A 24913-nucleotide genomic window follows, 5' to 3' on the forward strand; every position below is an offset into this window, starting at 1 on the left:
TCCAGTATAATAAGCCCAACTGGTGTTGAATAGGCTTCGGCTAAGTTCACAGTGGGACGTTAAAGTCGCGCGTCAAAACAACATTTAACGCAGAATAACTCACTGCAATGAAAAATCAATGCCCTGTTCACAGTGCACACGTTGCATCGGTGTCTAACGCTGCACGTTAAGTAAAAGTACTGCATGCAGTGCGTTATACACATTATTAGCTGCGTTGGACTGTTTGCACATGCTCAGTAATGACTTGGAAGCATACTTTTCATTGCCTGTATTTTTTACTGTATCTGCTGTATGCGACGGTAACGCTGCGTTGCCACTTTTTGGGCGCATTGCGTTGTAAGCTTGCGGTGCGACTTTAACGTGGCATCAAAATGCAACGTCCCACTGTGAATCTAGCCTCAATCTCAAGGCTCTTAGCGTTGGGTTTGGCCTCTCATCATCATAAACATGCATTTTACAAAAAGCTAGTATGCGGTTATTCCCTGGATTAGTCAGGTGTGAAAAATTAGCAATGAGCTCATACTTTGTGCAGCTAATTCCTTCTGTAAGAATAAGGCACGTTTCTAGGCTGTCTGTACTCTACTGAGATTTGCAAACGGGCAATTTTAGCTTTAGTTTCAAACCCGGTTTTTATTTTACCTAGAAAGAATGTGCACAGCGAAATGTATAGTCAAGCAATTTTAGCTTTAAGATGCCCCATTAATAGTAACATTTTTAGCGGACCATCATATTTTCAATAAGATCATTATAATTGAAGGAAAAGATTGTATTTAATTGATCAACTCCACTAAAGAATCCAGCTTGCAACTATCTCCACCCCTTATGATCACACTGATCGGTAATCACAATGGGCCACACTCCTCTTCAGGCACGAGGTCTGCCAAGAAAGCCAGAGCCACTCATGTACAAGCAGCTCCAATGCTACTGAGCACGCGTGGTCGTGCTAGTGGCAGAAGGGGAGCATGGGGCGGAGCTATGGAGCGACGATCAGTGCACGTGGTGCTAGCTGGACATGGCTAGCGTTACACGCTGGGACTTTGAACGTGGCAGTGGGGATTAGGCGGAACAGAGAGTGTCAGTTTCCGCATTGCCTCTGACTACCATCCCACGCATAACTGCGGCATAGTATTGCGATCTTTAAGTGACCCTATTGGGGTTTTTGTACAACATACGGAAGATACTGTTTTTAAAGGTGTATGTCACCAAAAATGCTTAAATAAATTTTTGCCATTTTTACGCAACGGAGGCCTTCCTTTTATGATTACAGAGGGTGCTGTATTGCCAGAGGAGGCAGTAGGGTGGCTATATACCCCAGAGGCATTGACGGGCCGGGCTTCGCCGCATCATCTGGTGATTCGTTATATGTAGGGGGGGGGGACCCCACTGAGTGTGAAGCTGTTGATTTGTGGACTGATATAGAGTGCTACCACTATTACCCAGCATTGATAAGAGGAGCATGGCCATGCTCATGCCACAAGAGATGCATGGCACTGATTTGCAGGGTCACAGCGAGCACTCCGGAATATTAACTGCTCACAACACTGATTTGGGGGTGAAGGGAGGGGGGAGGGGTTGATAGATGCACCTCTACAAACATTCAATAAATAATTTATACAATAATAATGAATAGAATTGCTTTTTTTTAAACAGTAAGTTTAACTCAGTAATCTGACTTTGAGGCTGTTTTTTTTTCTTCAGACATATAGGCATTCTACCTGTAGGAAGATTGAGCAATGCTTTCTTTTCACATACATATTTAGGAAAAAATAAGCAAAAAACAAAAAAAAAGGTAAAATATATATTTTTGGAAATACTGTATGTGCACAATGCACACAACCAAATAAAATGACCAAATATTTATTCAGCAATTAATGTGGTTAAGAAAATACTTCATGAAGAATAGTACCATAAATATAATTTTATGCATTGAACCATAAGAATAAAAGAAACAAAATATGAAGAGCAAGATGGCTGCTTGCAGAAGTATGCTTGTGGCAACGATTACTTACAAATTTGTGATAACCAACCAAGAAAAGTGTCCTGGCGCCACTGAAAAATGTGTGAAATGGACAGCTGTGCAAAACTTTCCAAATCTCTGGCAAACTGCTCAGTCTGGAAGTCAGGAATTTAGAAAACTAGCAGCCTATAAAGAATCAAGTATTTTTTGTATGCTAAAGTATGGAAAAAATAAGCATCTCTGGTCTGGAATTAAAAACATACAAAAAGCTCCTAAATAAAAATCTACAAAAGTCTCTCTATAATTCAGTCATGAGCAACATTTACACCCCTGTCTCTATAGCCTGGGGTTGCAGAATTGTTACTTTACTGGTCTGAATTATATTATTTCCAAAGTATACCCCTGGGCTGGCAGTTCGGCATCTCTGCTTTTCTCTGGATCTGATTGTGGAATACACTTTTATTTAGGAGCTTTTTTTTTTATTGTGGATCAGTGATGTTAAGTGGTACATATTTAATTATAGAAGCAACTCTCGACTCTTCACTGTTGGGTTGGGGCTCATGGCACTAAAGTAAAAAAAAAAAAATTTCTATACAATCAATCCTTTTTTATCTAAAAAAATGAATAAATAAATTAAAAATGTTTTAAAATCTAATATTTTGATTGAACCATATAAGGTCTTTAGATGCAAACCAAAACAAAACATGCAAAACAAAACAATTTATTTGAAATTCAACATAAACTTTGTATTACTGCTGGTAATCCTAGCGGTCAATCTAATGCAGTCCTCTAAACTCATGGAAATGGCACTATCTTTTTGTGTGCTTCTATAGTATATTGGCATCCATGCACTATTTATTTTTGAGAGAGCATATGTGGAGATCATTTTAGAAACTCCAAGTGCAAAGTATATTGCGCTCCCAAGTGTTAACACGCTCCAGGAGACTCAGTCAGATGTTAAACACACAGTGCCGTTCTTGGTGTTTAGGAGTGTAGTAGATCTAGGTGAACGTAAAGCGCTTCATAGTGTATTAACTTCAAAAAGGCTTTATTCGTAGTAGTACAAGATATACTTACAAGATTAAAATGAAATGATCGCATATACAGAAGAGTGGGCCGATACAGCACCCATGCGTCTCTCTAGGTCGCTCTATTTTCACCTAATCATTTTAGAATCTACCCATACATAAAAACGTGTTCATTGTTTTTTTTTTTATATATTGGACACATGCTTTTTTTGTCTCATTTAATCTAACCCCTTCACCTCCAAGGGGTTTTTACCGTAGCGGGCCAGAGCAACTTTTTACCTGTAAGCACTCCTCTCTTTTATTCGCCAATAACTTTATTACTACTTATCACAACAAAATGATCTATACCTTGTTTTTTGCACCATCAATTAGGCTTTCTTTGGGTGGTACATTTTGCTAAGAATTATTTTATTCTAAATTTATTTTAATGGGAATAATACAAAAAAAATGAAAAAAAAAAAAAAAACATTTCTCAGTTTTCAGCCATTATAGTTTTAAAATAAAACATGTTACCAAAATTACAACCTACGTATTTTATTTGTCCATTCATCACAGTTCTTACACCTAATGTCCCTATCACAATGTATGGTGATAATAAATTATTTGGAAATATAGGTGTACATTTTTTTTTTTTTTGTGTCCGGTCCATAATCACAAGCCCTTAAAGGGAACCTAACCTGAGTGGGATATGGATGTTTGCTTTTAAACAATACCAGTTGCTTGGCAGTCCTGCTGATCTCTTTGGCTGCAGTGGTGGTTGAGTCACACACCTGAAACAAGCATGCAGGTAATCAGTGGTTGCCTGAGCGGTAACCCATGTTTGTGAGTATAACCATCTCACTTATTCATTTCCCTTCGTATCTCTGACATACTACACCATATTGGGCTCTCGATTTCTCTCTTTTCTACAGTACATGCAGGTAATCCAGTCTGACTTCAGTCAGGGCACCAGATCTGCATGCTTGTTCAGGGGCCGTGGCTAAAAGTATTAGAGACACAGGATCAGCAGGAGAGTCAGGCAACTGGTATTATTTTTAAAGGAAAATCCATATCCTTCCCAGTTTAGGTTTACTTTAAGTAGTAAAATAACCGTAATATACCCTCATAAAATACATATTGCAAAAAGCTGAGTCCCTAAGGCAACTATTTATGTTTTCTTTTTTTTTTGGGGGGGGGGGGGAATCTTTGGAAGTAGAATGGATTAATTTTATTCATTTTTAATTATAAATGTATGGTGTGTGTGTAATTTTACTTTGTCGCCACTAGATGTCACTGCAAACACTATCCAGGAAGTGTTCACTTTTTTTTTTTTTTTTTTTTTTACATTTTAGAAGCCTCTTACTACTTCCTGTATTATCAATGGACATGGCCCCTGATCGGGGTCATATCCACTCATTCCAGGCATTGCGATTGGTTAGGGGAATGTTTGTTCCCCTTTACCAATCATGGACCTTGGTGTCCCGATAGGGTGGCGGGCTTGCATGCATGGCTGCGGCAGGAGTAAGTAAGCAACGCATTAAAACGTCCTGGAGCCGTTAAGCGGCTCCAGCAGGACGTAGTCATGCGGCGGCTTGCCACTAAGTGGTTAAAACACATGGGCCTCTATTCAATAAACTTTTCTCCTGAGTTTTCAACCTGGAGATAATTTCTCATTTTATCTATGAAATACATTTTTTTAGCACCTGGCAAAAATTTTCAAATGTTGGTTAGAGCAGGGGTCCCCAACCTTTATCGACCTGGGGATCACTATCCAGACCAAACCTTTCCCTGGGGCTTTTTTCGAAGGCAGGGGTGGGGGGCGGTTAGGTACAGGTAGGGCAGTCAGGTACAGGTAGGGTATCTAAGTATAGTTGCCCCAGTATAGGGAGTAGAGTTGCCTCAATATAGAGAGTATTGCTGCCCCAATATAGCCAGTATAGATGCCCCAGTATAGTTAGTAAAGATGCCTCAGTATAGTTATTATAGCTGCCCCAGTATAGCTAGTATAGATGCCTCAGTAAAGTTAGTATAGCTGACCCAATATAGCCAGTATAGATGACCCAGTATAGCTAGTAAAGATGCTTCAGTATAGTTATTATAGCTGCCCCAGTATAGCTAGTATACAGTAGATGCCTCAGTATAGTTAGTATAGCTGCCCCAGTATAGCTAGTATAGATGCCTCAGTATAGAGAGTATAGTTGCCCCAGTATAGCTAGTATAGATGCCTCAGTATAGTTAGTATAAATGCCCCAGTATAGCTGCATGCGGCCGCCGCTTCCTCTTTATAGATCTTCGTCAGCCCCTCTCCTTCAATCCCATCTTCTCTCACAGTAGCGCATCTCCCAGCTGCTGTGAAGAGGCAGGAAGCTGGGCAGTGGTTCCCATGGTAACGGCGATGTGCATCGCTTCTTCAGGAAGCCGCTTTCCTGCTTCTTCCTCTTCACAGCAGCCGGGAGACACGCTGTTGTGAGAGAAGACCATATTGAATGAGAGGGGCTGACGAAGATATATAAAGAGGAAGCGGCCGCCAGCTAAAACACCACAGCAGCAGTCGCGGGGGGAGGGGGCGAGAGGACAGACCCGTGGCCCAGCTGCAAGCGGCTCACGGAGCAGCAGTGGTCCGTGGACCTGGGGTTGGGGACCCCTGGGTTAGAGAACCTGAGACAAAAAAAGAACGTAAGGATTTATACTAACCTGGGGCTTCCTCCAGCCCACTGTAGACTGTGGGCTCCCTCGGCATCCGTCCACCTTGGTAAAGTTGACGTCACTCAGGGACTACTGCTCACATGCTCCCATGGCTGTGAGCGTTCTGAGCCTGCCCTGTTACAAGCCTTATCTAACTGTAGAGAAGACCAAGCGTGCATGCAGCCAGGGCCATGCATGCACTGTAGTCCCCAACTACCTGGACACACAGCTGTAGAATGGAGGGAAGAGACAGCCCACGGCCTACAGGGGGCTAGAGGAAGCCCCAGATAAATATAAATCCTTATGTTCTTTTCGCCTCTGGTTCTCTCTTAGAAGAAATATCAACATTCTTTTGAGTATTTCTTGCTTTCTGGGGCCTTTAAAGAGGAGCTGTCAGCCATACTCTCTCCGGTAAAAAAAACAAATATATAAGTAGATAAATACTTGCTCTACTTACATATGTATTGCACTGTCTACATTATGATTCCTGTGAATTTTATAAAGGAAAAGTAGAGAATCCTATTCTAGACAGTTTCCATATTTACTGTGGCTATTTTGAAGCCAGTCGTGATGTAATATCCGCCCTTAGTCTCCTCTGCCTGATTTGCCCGCCCTTCACTATAGCAAGTGCAATGTTTCAGCCTGAGACATTTTGGCCAGAGAGGAACAGAGGTGTGGGAGGGGAAACCAGGAGGGAAAGAGGCTTCAGCCAATCAGGATGCATTAGTTAAGTCTGAGGGGAAGTAGAGAAGCAAAAAAAGACAACCCAGCATGCCCTGAAACATCCTTTTTGTGTACCAAATTTTCTGTGTACCAAATAAGAGTCAGGTAAACTGGGGAATAATAATTTATCAGCAAGAAAAGTAATAGTGATTTTAACTTTTGGATTGCCTGGTTAGCATCCTTATTACTTGTTTACCAGATAAAAATTAAGAATTGATTTTTTATTTTATGCCCGACAGTTACTGTTTAAAGAGGTTTTATTAAAAAGGTGTTAAAATATCTCCTGTGAGATTTAAGGCCCATACACACGTTGGACTTTTGCGAACGACGGGTCGTTTGAACGTCCCGTCGTTCAGTCGTCTGCACGCTAAATCGGGCGTGTGTACAGACTGTCGTTCGGGTGATAAGACTGGTCTCGAGCGATCTGCTGGCGGATCGCTCAAAATCAGTCTTATCACCCGACTGACAGTCTGTACACACGCCCGATTTAGCGTGCGGACGACTTAACGACGGGACGTTCAAACGACCCGTCGTTCGCAAAAGTCCGACGTGTGTATGGGCCTTTACTGAATAGGGACCATGATGTAAATGTGAAGCAACACTGTACATCACGCTCCTATAGTTAGAGTAAAAGTTCATTCAAATTAGCACCACTGTATGTAAATAAATATTTTAGGTATTTTTTTTTTCAAAGAAGGTAATAACTTCAGGGGAGGCTTTTCACAAGCATAAATTAGTTTATGCTTTGGCATGCAAAGATGGCATGCTAATAAATTCTGTGTACTGCATATGCTACTCTGCTTAATTTGAGCCAAACTACTTCCTCTTTTCACACAGGGTTTAGATTTTTGTTTTGAAAGTAATTAGCATCCAGGGGGTCTAGACTGCTAACTACACAATAGCTTCTCAACATTCCTGATTGGAGACCCACTGTTTTACAGATAATTAAATTTGCTTCATTGTTGGTCAGGCCATTGATAGGAGACCTTGTCAGTCAAAGCATCAAGTGGAAAGACCATGTACTCCATTGAGTGAGGCCAATGTCACTAACAATACTATGAGTTGACAGCCCCAATGCCAGAGAAAAGAATACCTTTGTTATCATGACTAAAAATAAACAGGATATGTACAAGCAGATATCCCATATATATTAAGAAAAATTCAAGACAATGGTAAAATATTACAGTTTAATATTGTAATATATTACAATATTAAAAGTATAAAACTGAATTAGATATTTCATAACAAATGTGATACAGCGGAAAACAGCTAATACCAGATTTTGAAATATAAATAGACAATCACAGATCTTGGATTTTCTCTCTGATAAACATCACCCAATTTCAAATTTTCATTTTCCAGATGCCAATTTCCGAAACAGCCATAAATGTCAGTTCTTATTCCAATTATTTTAAAAGGTTTGGTTTTGCAAACATAAGCTGCATTCTATTAGCATTAAAAAAGGCAGCAATTGAAGTGGACCAACGATAACCAGCACATAACTCTGTTTTAGAGTTATGTGATGAACAGAAGAGTTCATCCCACACATTTTCCATGAAGTCACACTAAAGACGTAGATGATGGAGTGACACCAATTTACAAACTTGCCAAACCATAAGATAACATGTCCAACAGGTGTCACCCAATCAGTCATGTTCAAATCAGGGAGTAGCTCCTTGCCTTGTTGTACATGATGTGAACTAATTAACCCTACATTCTGTTTGGTCACTGCAGACTGTGCATTCCACTTTAGGCTTCATGCTGACTTGACTACTTTCAGTCCCATTTTGTCTTTCTAGAGGAAGAATTTAATCCAGCAAGGTCAAGAACTAACCAGGCAGAGAATCATACGAAACATCTGTAATAGATATTCAGACATCAAGCATCCTTATTATCCATCAGGCGTCTTTATTATCTCAGCTTGAGTAGGACTGTAAGGGCATTGTTTATAAGAAATAAAACTGTGGAGGAAAATTAAAGCAACTGTGGATGCAACAAATTAGTCACCATCATTTAAACCCTTTGTCAGATTCAATTTGTATTTTAGAGAAGGTTTTAATATTAACCTATGAAGCTCGTCAGCTTTATTTTGGCTGAGTTTCGGGGGACCAAATCACAAGAAGCTGAAACATGAACTTAGTCAAAGGCTTAGGAATAAGCGGTTGGTGCATCAGGACAGGAACACGTATTAAAATATTCATGCATTTCCTTTAGATTGTAAGCTCGCAAGGGCAGGGCTCTCTCACCCTTTTGTGTCTTGGAATTTGTTATACATTTATTCATATTAATTTCGTCACTGTAATTACCAAGTCTGTATTTTTTACCGATTCTGTATGTTGTACCAACTCTGTACTTTGTATAAATGTGTATACCATCGTCTGCATTATTTTGTACCCCAATGTTTCCTAGGCAGCCATTTCCTAGGAAACACTGATAGAACCACTGTATAGGTGGTAACTAATGATCCAATCTTTTTCATCCAACTTTACCAAATTTCTGTAGTATAAAGGTACATTGAGTGAATATATTGAATGGATAATTTAGGCAGGTCCCTTATATTTCAAAGAAATGGTAAGATTGGATGAAAAAGATTGGATCATTAGTGGCCACCATAAGATGGCTTACTAGAGTCCTTCCAAAGAAAAGCAAACAGGAGAGGAAGAGAGCCAAATAGTGTGTGGCATATCTGTACAGTTGGAGTATATTTAATAACTGAGAAAGCACCGAAGATCAATGAGATACAAATAATTATGGCTTGTATGCAAACTGTATGCAGCTTGGAAACTAGCCAATCAAAACAAGCATGACGTGCATTTGACTGGCTCAGTTCCAAGTTGCATACTATTTGCATAAAATCTGCATACCATTCAGAATTATTTGCATCTCAGTATACATCCAGGGCCGGCGCTACCATAGAGGCAAAGGAGGCAGCTGCTCCAGGGCCCCAGAGCTTGTAGGGGCCTCCAGTGGCTACAAGAGGAAAAAAATGTTTCAAATCGGCCTTATAGTTTTTGAGAAAATCGATTTTAGAGTTTCAAAGGAAAAAAAATACACATTTAAAAACCTGCCGACTTTAATGGTTAATAGCAAATCCACCTTAAATGCTAGAAACCCTAAATTTGCAGGATATGTTAAGGAGATCATTAGGAATAAGAGGAAAAAACAATTTTTCAAAAAGACCTTATGGTTTTTGAGAAAATCGATTTTAAAGTTTTGAAGGAAAAAAGTATACTTTTAAATGCGGTAAATGTCACTTTTAGTAGCAAACCTAACGGTAGTGTAATTTTACATGCATCAAACGAAAGCGCAATAAATTTCCTGACGGGGTTTCCAGGGGGTCCATACGCAGCCGCAGTGCTTTGGCCAGGGATCGCTATACAGCCGCAATATGGCTGTATGACAATCCCTGGCATTTTTTCCTATTTTCCCAATTTTTTTTTATGTTTAGAGTGTGGGAAGTTAAAAAAAAAAATTATGTGGGGTCCCCCCTCCTGAAACTTTTTAACCCCTTGTCCCCCATGCAGGCTGGGATAGCCAGAATGTGGAGCTCCGACCGATTGGGACTTCACACCCTGACTACACCAGCTACAAAAAAAGGTCCCCTAATGCAGATTTTTGTTCCGGGGTATAAGTTGGGGGGGGGCCCAGGTTTATTTTGCCCTGGGGCCCCATTGTTGCTTAAACCGGCCCTAGCACTCACAAACCCGTGCTGCTCCAAAGCAACCTGGCTATAAAGGTAGATGAAATTCACCAGTCCTCACTTGGGTATAGGAGTCTTTCAGTACACTCCAAACAAAAATCAGAAAGTTCCAACAAGATGAGTTGCGGAACAGATTACAGCCGGCTGTAGCTTTGCGTTTTCTAACCCTGGTTATAAGCATGCCATGCGTCTACGTCGATGAATTAATATGAGATGGTCCACCACACTACACAAAAATCTAATTTTAAACACCTGAGTACTGTTAATTATGCACAAGCAAATAAAATCACTTTCAAAATGTACTTTTAAACATTTGAATTTAAGACACCTAGGCCCATATGCAGTTCCCTATTTTACCTGAGTTTTCTCCTAGGAGATAATGTTTCATTTTTGAATATTTTCTTGCTTTCTGGTCCTAGGCCGATATGCAATTATTGGTTTCTCAGTTTTTTCCTAGGTGATATTTTCAAAATTGTCAATAAAATGCCGTTTAAACCACCAGCAAGCAAGAAAATACTCAAAATAATTTTGATAGCACTTTTTTTTTTACCTACTTTTGGTACTTTTTCAGTTGCAAAGTGCTGAAAAGTTATTTTAAATAGATTATGAAAAATTATCTCCTAGATGAAAACTCAGGAGAAAAAGTTAGTTGCATATGGGCCCTAAAGACTTTCACAGACCATTAAGTCATTTTTTTCTGCAAGACTGACAACAAACACTATTGCTGGGCACAGCTGAGTGTTATGTGGAAAGAGGACAGCAATCTTGCCTCTCCAATCACTCCTCTTGATTTCTACAAAAAGATAAAATGATTGTTCCCCACTGCATCTATACAGACATGACATATCTGATAAAAACAACCAAAATATCAAGTCTATTGGTGCTTTCTCCTAAAAACTGTACATAAGAGATAGCATTGCCCTTTATCAGGCCAGGTTAAGCAAAAGGAACATAAAGCGAATAAGTAAAAGTTCACTCGATATTTGCACACAGTTGTCAATAAGCACTCAGTAAAAATGCCTGCGATTTAGACCTGCAGCAATCAGCTCAGCTGCATACAAGCTTTTATAGTTAAACAGCCAGAGCTAAAGGTGTCTAAATGAAAAGTCTGAGCTCCAAAGGCTGTTGAAACAGCCAGTATAATTGCACATCCCCGGGGCATATTTTGTTCTTTGCTGATCTCCACAAAAGAAGCTATGTCAGGAAATTGCAGGCATTAGGTGACTGTCATTATATTAACAGAAAGTCATGAATCAGCTGCCACCACAGTGATGTTACTTTGTGTTACATTACTTGGATGAGGACTGCAGAACGTCCATCAAGTGGTGAACTTTCAGTGGCAATAGCTGAAGAGCACCACTGAGACTTTCTCAAGCCAAAATGTTAATATAGAATGATACATGCTACTCCGTGGGGGGCCTGCAAGTAGAATACGATACTCAGGAATAACAAACAATATGCACAACAGGCTTTTGCTAGTTGCTGTAAGGAATGCCAAAATATACAGCTGGGGGAAAAAGTTCATGATCCCTGAGGAATTTTATCATCTGATCTTTGATGATTTTTTTACACTGCAAATTACACTGCAAACAAGTTAAAGCATGCAAGCCAAAATGAGAAAAAAAGCTTATGCAAAATGGCGAGGAATAACTGGCCAATGGATCACCCAAACATTTAAAGAATATCTATAAAAGAGTAATGTAAAAACCAACCCTACAGAACTTCCTTCTAAAGCACTAGCAAAGTGGTAAATTAAGTATGGTTTCTAAATTCACTTTTTTTAATAGTGGAATTACAATCTGGCACAACATACAATAAAAACCAGTGGCCCAGCATCATATTGGCCATATAGTTATCCTAACAGCTGTTATCCCTAAGTAATGAAATATGGGGGTAAAAGTTTTAAACATACCTGGGATTTCCTCCAGCCCCCTCCGCACCCTCACCGTCCTCCTCTGCCTCCTGGATGCTCCGATAGATGTCCTATTATCTTCGGCCAGTCGGCTGGGAGCATTCTGCTGCTGCGCAGGCACAGAACACTCCAGACGACGGTAGCACAGTACGCCCGACTGGCAAAGCTTTTACCGGAGCATCCAAGAGGCGGGGGGAGGAGCAAACTGCATGAAGGGTGCTGGAGGAAGCCACAGGTATGTATAAAACGTTTACACCCCCTTGTCTCAGGTTTACTTTAAACACCAGGGCCGGGAAGTGGACCCCGCAAGGACCGCCGTATTGACAAATGGCGGCGGTCCTTGTAGGGGCATGGGCGGCGCGATTGCGTCATACGTGACGCGATCGGTCGCCGGGGACTGGCTCCGCCCACCTCGTGCTGTAACCCGCCGGCCGTTCGGAAGCGCCGGCGGGTTACTAGCACCCGGATCGCCGCATACAAAGTGTATAATACACTTTGTAATGTTTACAAAGTGTATTATACAGGCTGCCTCCTGCCCTGGTGGTCCCAATGTCCGAGGGACCACCAGGGCAGGCTGCAGCCACTCTATGTCGCACCCAAGCACACTGATTTCCCCCCCCCTGCCCCAGATCGCCCACAGCACCCCTCAGACCCCCCCTGCCCACCCCCCAGACCCCTGTTTGCACCCAAACACCCATCAATCACTCCCTGTCAACGCTATATTTTTTTTATCCCCCCCCCTGATCACTCCCCACTCCTCAGATTCTCCCCAGACCCCCCCCCCCCCCCCCCTGTGTACTGTATGCATCTATCCCCCTGATCACCTGTCAATCACCCGTCGATCACCCATCAATCACCCCCTGTCACTGCCACCCATCAATCAGCCCCTAATCTGCCCCTTGCGGGCAATCTGATCACCCACACCAATAGATCGCCCGCAGATCCGACGTCAGATCACCTCCCAAGTGCAGTGTTTACATCTGTTCTCTACCCTAAACACCCACTAATTACCCATCAATCACCCCCTGTCACTGCTACCTATCAGATTAGACCCCTATCTGCCCCTAGGGCACTCAATTACCCGCCCACACCCTCAGAATGCCCTCAGGCCCCAGCCCTGATCACCTCGCCAGTGCATTGCTTGCATCTATTCCCCCCTCTAATCACACCTTGAGACACCCATCAATCACCTCCTGTCACCCCCTAGCACACCTACCCATCAGATCAGGCCCTAATTTGCCCCGTGTGGGCTCCTGATCACTCGGCCAAACCCTCAGATCCCCCTCAGACCCCCTTCTGATCACCTCCCCAGTGCATTGATTGCATCTATTTTCCCCTCTAACCACCCCCTGAGACACCCATCAATCACCTCCTGTCACCCCCTAGCACTCCTATCCATCAGATCAGGCCCAATACAACCTGTCATCTAAAAGGCCAGCCTGCATATGACCGGTTCCACAAAATTCGCCCCCTCATAGACCACCTGTCATCAAAATTTGCAGATGCTTATACCCCTGAACAGTCATTTTGAGACATTTGGTTTCCAGACTACTCACGGTTTTGGGCCCGTAAAATGCCAGGGCGGTATAGGAACCCCACAAACTGACCCCATTTTAGAAAAAAGACACCCCAAGGTATTTTGTTAGGTGTATGACGAGTTCATAGAAGATTTTAATTTTTTGTCAAAAGTTAGCGGAAATTGATTTTTATTGTTTTTTTTCCACAAAGTGTCATTTTTCACTAACTTGTGACAAAAAATAAAATCTTCTATGAACTCGCCATACACCTAACGGAATACCTTGGGGTGTCTTCTTTCTAAAATGGGGTCACTTGTGGGGTTCCTATACTGCCCTGGCATTTTAGGGGCCCTAAACCGTGAGCGGTAGTCTAGAAAACAAATGCCTCAAAATGACTTGTGAATAGGACGTTGGGCCCCTTAGCGCACCTAGGCTGCAAAAAAGTGTCACACATGTGGTACCGCCGTACTCAGGAGTAGTATAATGTGTTTTGGGGTGTATTTTTACACATACCCATGCTGGGTGGGAGAAATCTCTCTGTAAATGGACAATTGTGTGTAAAAAAAAAATCAAACAATTGTCATTTACAGAGATATTTCTCCCACCCAGCATGGGTATGTGTAAAAATACACCCCAAAACACATTATACCACTTCTCCTGAGTACGGCGGTACCACATGTGTGGCACTTTTTTACACCCTAAGTACGCTAAGAGGCCCAAAGTCCAATGAGTACCTTTAGGATTTCACAGGTCATTTTGCGACATTTGGTTTCAAGACTACTCCTCACGGTTTAGGGCCCCTAAAATGACAGGGCAGTATAGGAACCCCACAAATGACCCCATTCTAGAAAGAAGACACCCAAAGGTATTCCGTTAGGAGTATGGCGAGTTCATAGAAGATTTAATTTTTTGTCACAACTTAGCGAAAAATGACACTTTGTGAAAAAAAAAACAATTAAAATCAATTTCCGCTAACTTGCGACAAAAAATAAAATCTTCTATGAACTCGCCATACTCCTAACGGAATACCTTGGGGTGTCTTCTTTCTAAAATGGGGTCATTAGTGAGGTTCCTATACTGCCCTGGCATTTTAGGGGCCCTAAACCGTGAGGAGTAGTCTTGAAACAAAAACGACCTGTGAAATCCTAAAGGTACTCATTGGACTTTGGGCCCCTTAGCACAGTTAGGGTGCAAAAAAGTGCCACACATGTGGTATCGCCGTACTCAGGAGAAGTAGCATAATGTGTTTTAGGGTGTATTTTTACACATACCCATGCTGAGTGGGAGAAATCTCTCTGTAAATGGACAATTGTGTGTAAAAAAAAAATCAAACAATTGTCATTTACAGAGATATTTCTCCCACCCAGCATGGGTATGTGTAAAAATACACCACAAAACACATTATACTACTTCTCCTGAGTACGGCAATACCACATGTGTGGCACTTTTTTGCAGCCTAACTGCGCTAAGGGGCCCAAAGTCCAATGAGCACCTTTAGGCTTTACAGGGGTGCTTACAATTTAGCACCCTCCAAAATGTCAGGACAGTAAACACACCCCACAAATGACCCCATTTTGGAAAGTAGACATTTAAAGGTATTCAGAGAGGAGCATAGTGAGTCCGTGGCAGATTTCATTTTTTTTTTGTCGCAAGTTAGAAGAAATAGAAACTTTTTTTTTTGTCACAAAGTTTCATTTTCCGCTTACTTGTGACAAAAAAATAATATCTTCTATGAACTCACTATGCCTCTCAGTGAATACTTTGGGATGTCTTCTTTCCAAAATGGGGTCATTTGGGGGGTATTTATACTATCCTGGAATTCTAGCCCCTCATGAAACATGTCAGGTGGTCAGAAAAGGCAGAGATGCTGGAAAATGGGAAAATTCACTTTTTGCACCATAGTTTGTAAACGCTATAACTTTTACCCAAACCAATAAATATAGGCTGAATGGGTTTTTTTTTATTTAAAAACATGTTTGTCCACATTTTTCGCGCTGCATGTATACAGAAATTTTACTTTATTTGAAAAATGTCAGCACAGAAAGTTAAAAAAAATCATTTTTTTGACAAAATTCATGTCTTTTTTGATGAATATAATAAAAAGTAAAATTCGCAGCAGCAATCAAATAGCACCAAAAGAAAGCTTTATTAGCGACAAGAAATTCATTTAGGTGGTAGGTTGTATGAGCGAGCAATAAACCGTAAAAGCTGCAGTGGTCTGAGTGGAAAACAATTGCCTGGTCCTTAAAGGGGGTAAAGACCAAGGTCCTCAAGTGGTTAACAGGGTACATAGTCAGTCGTATTACTAACTGTTCTTCAGAGAGAGGCGCTCATAATTTAATCCCCACCATAGTCATACGTTTATCATAATCTAGAGCATACAAATTCTGCGCAAATGGAGCCCTAGCTGAGGTTGAAAACTGGAATCCAGTGTTGCTCAGGGATTCTCTATTTGAATTCTCTCCTTGTCCTGCCACACTCTCAGTTTAAAATATCTGGGATCAATTTAGCATTGCAGCGGAGCAAACTGATTTTCCTGTAGGTAACTAGCTAGTGTTGCCAGTGTTCAGAAACCTACCTTGAGAATAGTTCCCACAGGGATATTTTTGTGCTGTACTGTTGTATGTAAGGAATTATTAGGGCAAAGCAGGAAAGCTTCTGCAAATGCAGAGTCTTCTTTTTAACATGTTAAAATTTTGTTTTTGTGCCGAAATCCAAACTGTGAACAGCCAAGAGGTAGGTTGCACGCACTATAAAAAGGTCAGCGTGCTCGCAGGTCCAAATCCCCTGCCCTCCGGGGATTGCCACAAATTGGAAGTCCAGAAGGAGACCCAGCACCTTTAGAAGTAATGTATTTAGCTCTTTTATTAAGGCATCAAGGATTGAGGCAGGTAACAGCGCAACTAAAAAGGCTAATGCATCAAAGAAGCAACGTTTCGGGAGGAAGTCCTCCCTTTGTCAAGCCTACAAAGCCTCTAATAGATTGACCACAGATCTGCCCCTTATATACTAGGCTTCCTAACTATGAAAAGAAAAAACAACAGCGCTGGGCCGACCAGAGTGGGATTGGCAAGAAAACGACCAATAGAAGTGGTGAGAACAAAGAACGAACCAGCCACTATCAAAGAACTAAAACGGAAGTGGTGTAAAACTTGTCAGCAGCCCTAGCGACCAATAAAAATATGCATACAGTAAAAAGCAGAGGATTATTCAAACTTGGAAAAATAGACACATAAAACAAAACGTCACAATAAACAGCGACCGATTAGAACGCAAGTGGCAAAACGTGTAAAAGCAAACCAACGCAAAAAAACAAACGCATAAAACTAACACAACATGGCTGATGATCTAACACCCTTCAATGTAACCAAACAATAGGTCGTAACAATGCTAACATACAAAAAAAAATATAACTCTGTACAATAAAAACATTTTTATTCTACATACAGTATATTCGATAACCAAACGGAATTATGTATACAGTACCTAGATTATCAACTAACTATGCAGGCAGCCATTTGCAGTCAGGTTTTGCTTGTTCTTTCAAGCGCTCTAGTAGGGGCCTTGCTGTTGTAACTTCTGAAACAAGCGTTTAGCTCACAAGACATTTTCTTAAGGTACATGATTTACAATACTCAAGTCAAAAATTGGCACTGATCCTGGCAGAGGCACTGTACGTGGCTACACAACTTCTGAGTTACTCCCATCTGTATTTTTGCCTGAGGAAGCGGGCTTGAGACCCATGAAACGCATTGCATATGTTCTGGAGTAAGAATTAAAGCTTGTTTAACCATACATAGTGGTTGTGTTTGGTTTTGGGGAGGTACGTCCACCCTTAACCCCCAATTTTTATCTGATTTTACCTGTGATCATTTACTATCCTGCTGGAGCCTTGGTTTCTATTGCAAATACTGATCCTGGGGAGGCAATGTCTACAGTAGCAAAAATATATACCTTTCAGCAAGTATCCACTTCAATCCAGCACAGCTCTTTTACAAGAAAAGACACAGAACATTTATATTGCGCTTTTCTCCTGGCGGTCTCAAAGTGCCAGAGCTGCAACCACTAGGGCGCGCTAAGTGGCATTAACAGTTTTAGGGAGTCTTGCCCAAGGTCTCCTACTTTATAGGTGCTGGCTTACTGAACAGGCAGAGGCGAGATTCAAACCCTGGTCTCCTGTGTCAGAGCACTTATAGAATCCACTTTATTGTAAGAAAACCACATACAAAGTTACATGTTACACGTAACAGTTATATGTTACAAAGTTTCAAAAATGCTGCACAAGTGGCTACAGCCCACTGTTTTGAGCCATAAGGGCTCTTATTCACGCCACACAGCACAACAAACAAAGTACAAAACCAGCCTTATATAGTGTATCATGAACTTGCATTACCCAATCAAAATCTGGCATGCAAATGAGCGGACCTGATGGGGAACTTCACACAAACGGCCAAATTGGCCCCTTCCCTTACTCTCATTGGTCGCTAGTCCATTTGAAATACAGACACCACCAAACAGGGAAAACCGCTGCCCTGTTCATGATAAGCACTAAAAAATAGCTAAACATAAGTTTAAAATCATTACTAGGGGAAGAGTACACTCTGTCCAAAAGGAAACCGTCAAAACCGCAATGCCGGCGATGATAATGCTTAAAAAAATTATGGAAAAAAAAATGGAAATACATACACACGGCGAAACACTGCAAACCAAATCAAAAGTCACCCCAGGCAATGGGGACGCTACTAGCAAACGCGTATAAGGTTATCGGCTTTAGACAGAGGAACAGAGATACGCCACACCTTAAAGAGGCCCACCCTACAGGATAAAAGCACAGTATATGCAATCCATAAGAACACATTCAAAGATGAAATAAAGACACAGATATGCACCCCCTCTGCAACATTATAATATGAAATGAAGGTCATGGTCCCAATTAAGTCCACCCACCCCAACAGTTCCCAATTCCCTAATCCAACGGGCTTCCTGCTTAAGAAGTTCCTTCTTTATATCACCCCTAAAATACCTAGGTACTCCATCTATAACCTGGACTTTTGAATTGGGACAAGTGTCTAAAGTGAGTAAAATGTTCAGACACAGCCTGGTGAAGATTTTTCCCTCTGATAGCTGTTTTGTGGGATGAAATACGGAACAGTCAGTTCCCGTGTGGTCTTTCCCACATAGCAGCTGCCACGGAGACACTTAAGCATATAAACAACAAAATGTGAATCACATGAATACCTATCACGAATGGAGTAACGTTTACCCGTACTGGGGTGTCTAAATTCGTTACCGTTAATAATGCTGTGGTACATGTGGCAGCTGAGACACGGAAAAGAACCACAAACTTGAGGGACCTGCAGGCGTCGAGTATGCCCCATATCAGAATTAACAAGTTTAGTCCTCAGGGAAAGAGCCCTTTTATAAGTGAAAGGGGGGGGGGGGGCTTGTAAATTCCACCACAATCAGCACGAGCAGAGGGTTGGATTCTCATTCAGCCAAGTTAATAAGCGAGAGACAGTCCTTGCCCAATGGTAGGACCATAGATTTAATGGTTTTGTTATGGTTTTTCTATCTTTTGAATTTAACTTGTATACAAGCCTACACAAACTTGTATATACCAACGTGTATACATTTTTTAAGTGTTATGTATAGACTTTATGAGATATAGGATGCTTAGTTATAACATTTTATCATGTTTAAGTGCACCTTTTTTGGAGTAATGCATCTATTATTATTATTACTGTATGCCGTCTGCACTATTTTGGAAATACAATAAAAATGGTAAAAAAAAAAGTTCTAGGACTACTCAAATTAACACTAATTAAAAGCACAGTGATTAGTGGCACATTTCTGCAGACAAGTCTTGAAGTACAGTAGCCGCATGCTGCAATGGATAAGCAGCCTGCTGCTGTGCTTTATTGGCTTCTATCAGGTGAGTGGCTCTATTCACTCGGGGCTAATAAAAGAAAGAAATACAGATTTTTGGTTAGTTAATGTGAGCAGTGCTAAAGCTCCACTTTAAGTCTGATGTCTGTGTGGCTTGCTGTAATGCAACTCACAATTGAGCAAGTTCAAAAGCGTGCTGTTGTGTTCCAACATTTAATACTGTAATACTGGCAGTCATACTATGGAAGAATAAGGCACAGATATATTTCACAGGCCTCACTGCAGTTGCCATTCAGGCCTTCTCAAATATACACTATCAAGTGATGAGCACAGATTACCTTCATCATTGCTCCCTGCCACCTGGAGCAGCGCACAATCATCCACAAGGAACTCTAAGCAGGTGCCTGGTGTCAGGGGACCCAACGGCCACTTTCTCTGACCCCTTTCTCATCTCCACTTACCAAAAGGACCATAAGGGGGAGCCAAAGCTACTACCTTGCCAAGGGCCCAATATAATGTGGAGGCAGTAGGAACATTCAGACATTAACACTTTTTGTCCATCAAAAATATCCCAAACAGTCCAAATGCATTGTACCACCATCCATTGCCTTACATTTCCTCAAACTGCTCTAATTGAGAGATTGGAATGAATGTTTTAACAAAGTGAAGTTGACATCAAGGGCAATAAGAACAGTGTCAGGTGGCATCTGCCCACGATTTAACATAAAACATTAGAAAGGTGCATTGTGAACATAAGAAAATACCGGTAGGTGTTGGATATGGGGTTGCAAAAATGTATTGCTTAATTTACTTTCAAAGTCTGTAAGCCAAACTTGTCTGCAAGCTATCATTTCAGTTCAGATCTACTGATGAATTGTTGATTATCTCTGTCATAATGGTTACTACGGATGGTCAATGACATGCAAATCATTTCAAGCTGATGCAGCATTATGCAAATGAACCAATCAAATCCTGCTGATGTAAAATGTAATTGGTCCATTTTTAAGCTGCATAAATGCGCATAATTCTGCATCAACTTAAAGGGAACCTAAACTGAGAGGGATATGGATGTTTCCTTTTAAACAATACCAGTTGCCTGGCAGTCCTGTTGATGTCTTTAGCTTTAGTAGTGGCTGAATCACACATCTGAAACAAGCATGCAGCTAACCCAGTCTGACTTCAGTCAGAGCACCTGATCTGCATGCTTGTTCAGGGGCTGTAGCTAAAAGTATTAGAGACACAGGATCAGCAGGACTGCCAGGCAACTGGTATTCTTTTAAAAGGAAAAATCCATATTCTTCTCAGTTTAGGTTCTCTTTAAAATTATTTGCATCTCACTGACCATCCCTACTGGTTTGCCCTGTATTTTACACCAAAGTTGTTGTTTGGGCTTTCAGAAATAAATATGGAATTATATGGTACAAAGTTTGTCTCACTGTAGTCTCATATTGTGCATATGTTTGCATTTTCTACAGCTGTTGAGTTGTGCTAGCAGGCAGGGTTCTGCTATAAGTCATTTTATGATAAAAAGTTACTTTTCTATTACAGTAGTAAAACATTTGTGTTTTTTTTTTCTTTCTTACGTAAGTATATTTTCTTGGTCTACTCTTAAAATGATTCTGTTGTCCAGGTTTTGTCATTATTTAGGTGGTTGGAATTAGACCAAGACTGGTATTTATACTGGGTTATTTAGATGAGAGATTTTTATGTGCCATATTGAAAGGATCTTTTGTCCTGTTTTTTTCAACCTATACTGTCTAACTGAAACAAAGTGGCAATGAGAAAGCAAAGGGCACAGAAGAGACTATGTCTAGCTCATTGGCATCTCTGAATTAAGCTTTAACACATTTGGTTAACTTCCACTTCAAAGAAAGACATACAATATACAAAGCAAGATTCACATAACTTGAAATTCTGTTACAGGACACATTTTTTCAGTAGAAAGAAACAGCACCTGTTCAGTTATTGAAATATCAGATTCTCATTTAAATTGATCAGGTCAGCAAATATATTTGCATTCTATACAAAATGTACACCGACTGACACATTAGAAGAAAGGCCAAAATACACTGCAGAAACTGGGTGGGTATGCCAGGCCCACTGGGACAATGACCTTGGGGGTGAAAAAATGACCATTCATAACTCATTAGTTACCTCTGATTTGGATGACATGTTATCCTCCATATCTGTATCATTGGGATCTACAATGTCTTCAAAAGGGGGCAATGACACCTTTTTCTTTTCCAGGACTTCACTTTCAATCTTTATTTTTCCAGTTTTAAGCTGTGATTTGTCTTTCAAAGGTTTTTTATCCGATGATGATAATATCAGAAGTGAGGAATTAGAAAACCCTTTAGAGAGAGAGGACTCAGAGTTACTTTTCCTTCGTTTCCTAGTCAGTGGATCTTCTGAGTCCATATGAGACGGCCTTTTACTAGAGACCTTTTTTTCTTGTTGATGCCCACTTGATACTGTAAGAATATTATTGTTTTCACACCTGGAATCTTTTGTAATGGGTTTAGGTTCCTTAAAGGCCATTTTAGGGACAATTTTTTCATCTTTCAGTGGTTTGTTTTCTTTGGGTTTTTTGGAGGATTCTTTGGAAGATTTTGTATGGTCCCTGGAAGGTTCTTTAAAGGCACTTCTATGCTCTTTTGAGTCTTTTGATGACTTCTCCTTGTGCTCCTTTGAAGACTTGTGTGGTTTGGATAAGCTAAGTGTATTACTGCTGCTGTTTACACTAACAATTTTATTTGGGTCCTGAAATAAATCAAAACAATATAATTTTACTAACAGAAAAGCAAAAAAGTACATCCTGTTTTTCTGAAAGCTTGAACAGTATGTATTATTCTTTGTCCTACAGTGCACATTGGCTAAAACTGGCATCAGATATGAAAAACCAAGTATCAGATATGAAAAACCACAGCTGAAACACGTGTGTCTAGTTTGGCCCAGCGATGTCACCAAAGGGGATCAGGTCCTGATGCCCGATGGGTGATATCATCAAAGTTGTGTACGCACCTTCAGAAAACAAGTCAAGGACCTTCAAGCAGAAAATCATTTAAGGATCACTTTTGCTACTGAAATGTAGGAGCGTAAATTTATTTAAAATTCAATTTTCCCAAATTTTAATTGGTTAGAGAATGGAAGTAATAAAGAAAAATGTTTTTTAGGCATTGTGTGGATTACTTTCCTCTATGCAGTTGATGCTACTGGTTAGCACACCTTTTATCCAGCACTGCTTTGTGGAAGGTGCGAGTGAAACATTCTTCCCTTTTTGCAGACTATAAATTTTACTATACACGAGTGGTTCTTAATGTGTACCTAGCTTTTATGGGCATGAATACATATCTGGATATGCAGTAGTGATGCATTATATGAGCTCTTTCCAGCTCATTTAAAGATTAATTATTGCAAATAACTTCTGCTGTAAGTAGGCACCTTTATATTAAGCATCGTCTTTTCAGTGGCTCTTTTCTAGTAGTTCCACCATGAGCTATCTGGGTACTCTGCTGTGGACTGGAATATAAAAAGCCAGATGACAAATTAGCTCATCCATCAATCTACTGCTAAAGTCACTAGTGAATATTTTCCAGGCTTTGCTCTTAAAGTGCACAGACACATATGATGGATGTCGCCTGTCAGGAATCATGACCTGAACCTCTTAGGTAATATTGCTGGGCAATGCTGCCTACATGTGTCAGCTATGTAGCTGATAATGCGCTGTGTTGCTATGTGGGGGGTGGGGGGGGGGACACAATGGATGGACAACGAATGGTGCGTGTGTGACGTCAAGCGGCAGGTGGGTGAGCAGTGCAAACAACGGGGTTAGGGTCTCTGCGGGCGGGTATGTTGGGGTTGCCATACACAAGCCTGATTATTGGCTGAGACGGTCGTTATAAGTTTGGCGTGTGTATGGGGCTTTGCAGGTAATGAGCTCTAGTCTCTAACAAGGCTGGCTCCAGCCAGGTGAAGCAAAGAGGGCTACGCAAAGCACTTGACCTCCTATTCAGGATACTGACCTTGGCCAGATGTAATTTCAATACAGCAGCAAGACATGATCTCTGCAGTGCAAAAGTTACAGGAAATGTAAGCTTTCCATGGCAGTAACACAGCAAATGTCAATTTATTTTATAACTTTAAAACAAGAAGGCTGGGGCTATTGCAATTACATTGCCATATGCGAGACTGCACAGATGAGCACATTTCCCTGTCTACCTTGGTATCTGTTCTTATATAGTAGTGGGAAGAGAGACAAAACTTATCTCTGTTCACACATCTCTTCAAGAACGATGTAAATCCCTGGTGACAAAGCTGCCAGTCACAACTAAATAATGGGGAATGTCAACCTTGGTTTCACCACAATGTGAGTTACTGGTGGGGTCTAGGGAAGACTCCTTTTACTGTGCAGCTCGCTGGTCTAGGAGAACATTCTGCTCTCTCCTCTGTGTCACCTTAGCTTTTGAGGCACATACACATGAAGAGCTAGTTATGGTCAATAAAATGACGATAACTAGAATTTTTTGGGGTAATCTCACATTTCCCATATATAGTTGCTTTCTAAATACGAGAAAAGATTGTTGGCTGGTTTAATAAATCTGAGATGCTGAATATGCTTAGACTGACCTGACTCTAGTTTAAAGTAATTAGTCCTATAGTTAATCAAAAGGTAAGAATCCCAGCTCAGGAGATTGCATTAAAAAAAAAGAAAAACTATAATGCATTGTTACAATGTTTACGTCTTTAAATGACTAAACCATAGTCCGTCTCAAAGTCCTTAAAGTGTACCAGTGCCCTTGGAAACTAAAGATGTGATACTTACCCGGGGCTTCCTCCTGCCCCCTAAACATGTCTGAGTCCCACGTCGTCCTCCCGTGGTCTGCCGCTAAGTTGCGATCAACCCCGGTAACTGGCTCAGATGGGTCCAGTCTGGGTCTTCTGTGCGGACCTCCCACACATGCGCAGTAGACCAGGATTGATGCAACTGAGCTAAATGCAAATACCTCCCTGAGTTGATAGAGATTTAGTGGAATGTCACAAGTGCCAAGTAGTGGCCTGTACCTTTTCTGCTGGAAGTATAAATATTAGCTGAAAACAATCAGAGAACCGAAAATAATCTTACTTTAAAACAATATCTTTTGTCATTTTAACAGATAAAGCTTTGAGAATATTAATGTTAACACAGGAAGCACTGCAAATAATGATTTCTTTCAAGGACATCCGAGGTGAAAATAAACTAATGAGAAAAACAATTGTATTATTCCTCTTAAAAATGGCTTTTTTAGATATCCCACAGTTTTATTTTAAATTTAACGCTAGTTTTAAGTTTTTACTGTTTCATTGTCTCTGCTCAATGACACCTTCATTGAAGTATAGACTAACCAGCAAGCTCATGGTGAACCAGAACTCATTGGAGTGTGTGCAGGGCTACAATGGTCCTGAAAGCCCCCTTACTAAAATGCTAAGCAAAAAAAGTTTGCTTTCTTAAAACAGAAAGAATTTGCGATAATTCAGGTTGCAGTGAGC

General features: G+C 40.9%; 1 protein-coding gene across 8 annotated transcripts in view; it reads right to left on the reverse strand.

Moving 5' to 3' along the window:
• Positions 1–24913, reverse strand: part of MLLT3 (MLLT3 super elongation complex subunit) — a 371915-nt gene that overhangs the window by 106321 nt on the left and 240681 nt on the right. For all 8 annotated transcript variants that reach the window (XM_068234412.1, XM_068234413.1, XM_068234411.1 and 5 more), the window contains one exon: positions 21542–22147. In XM_068234412.1, the coding sequence (XP_068090513.1) occupies positions 21542–22147 (606 nt within the window). The remainder of the gene's footprint in view (positions 1–21541; positions 22148–24913) is intronic.

Source organism: Hyperolius riggenbachi, chromosome 1, assembly GCF_040937935.1.
Source record: "Hyperolius riggenbachi isolate aHypRig1 chromosome 1, aHypRig1.pri, whole genome shotgun sequence".
Classification (NCBI taxonomy): domain Eukaryota; kingdom Metazoa; phylum Chordata; class Amphibia; order Anura; family Hyperoliidae; genus Hyperolius; species Hyperolius riggenbachi.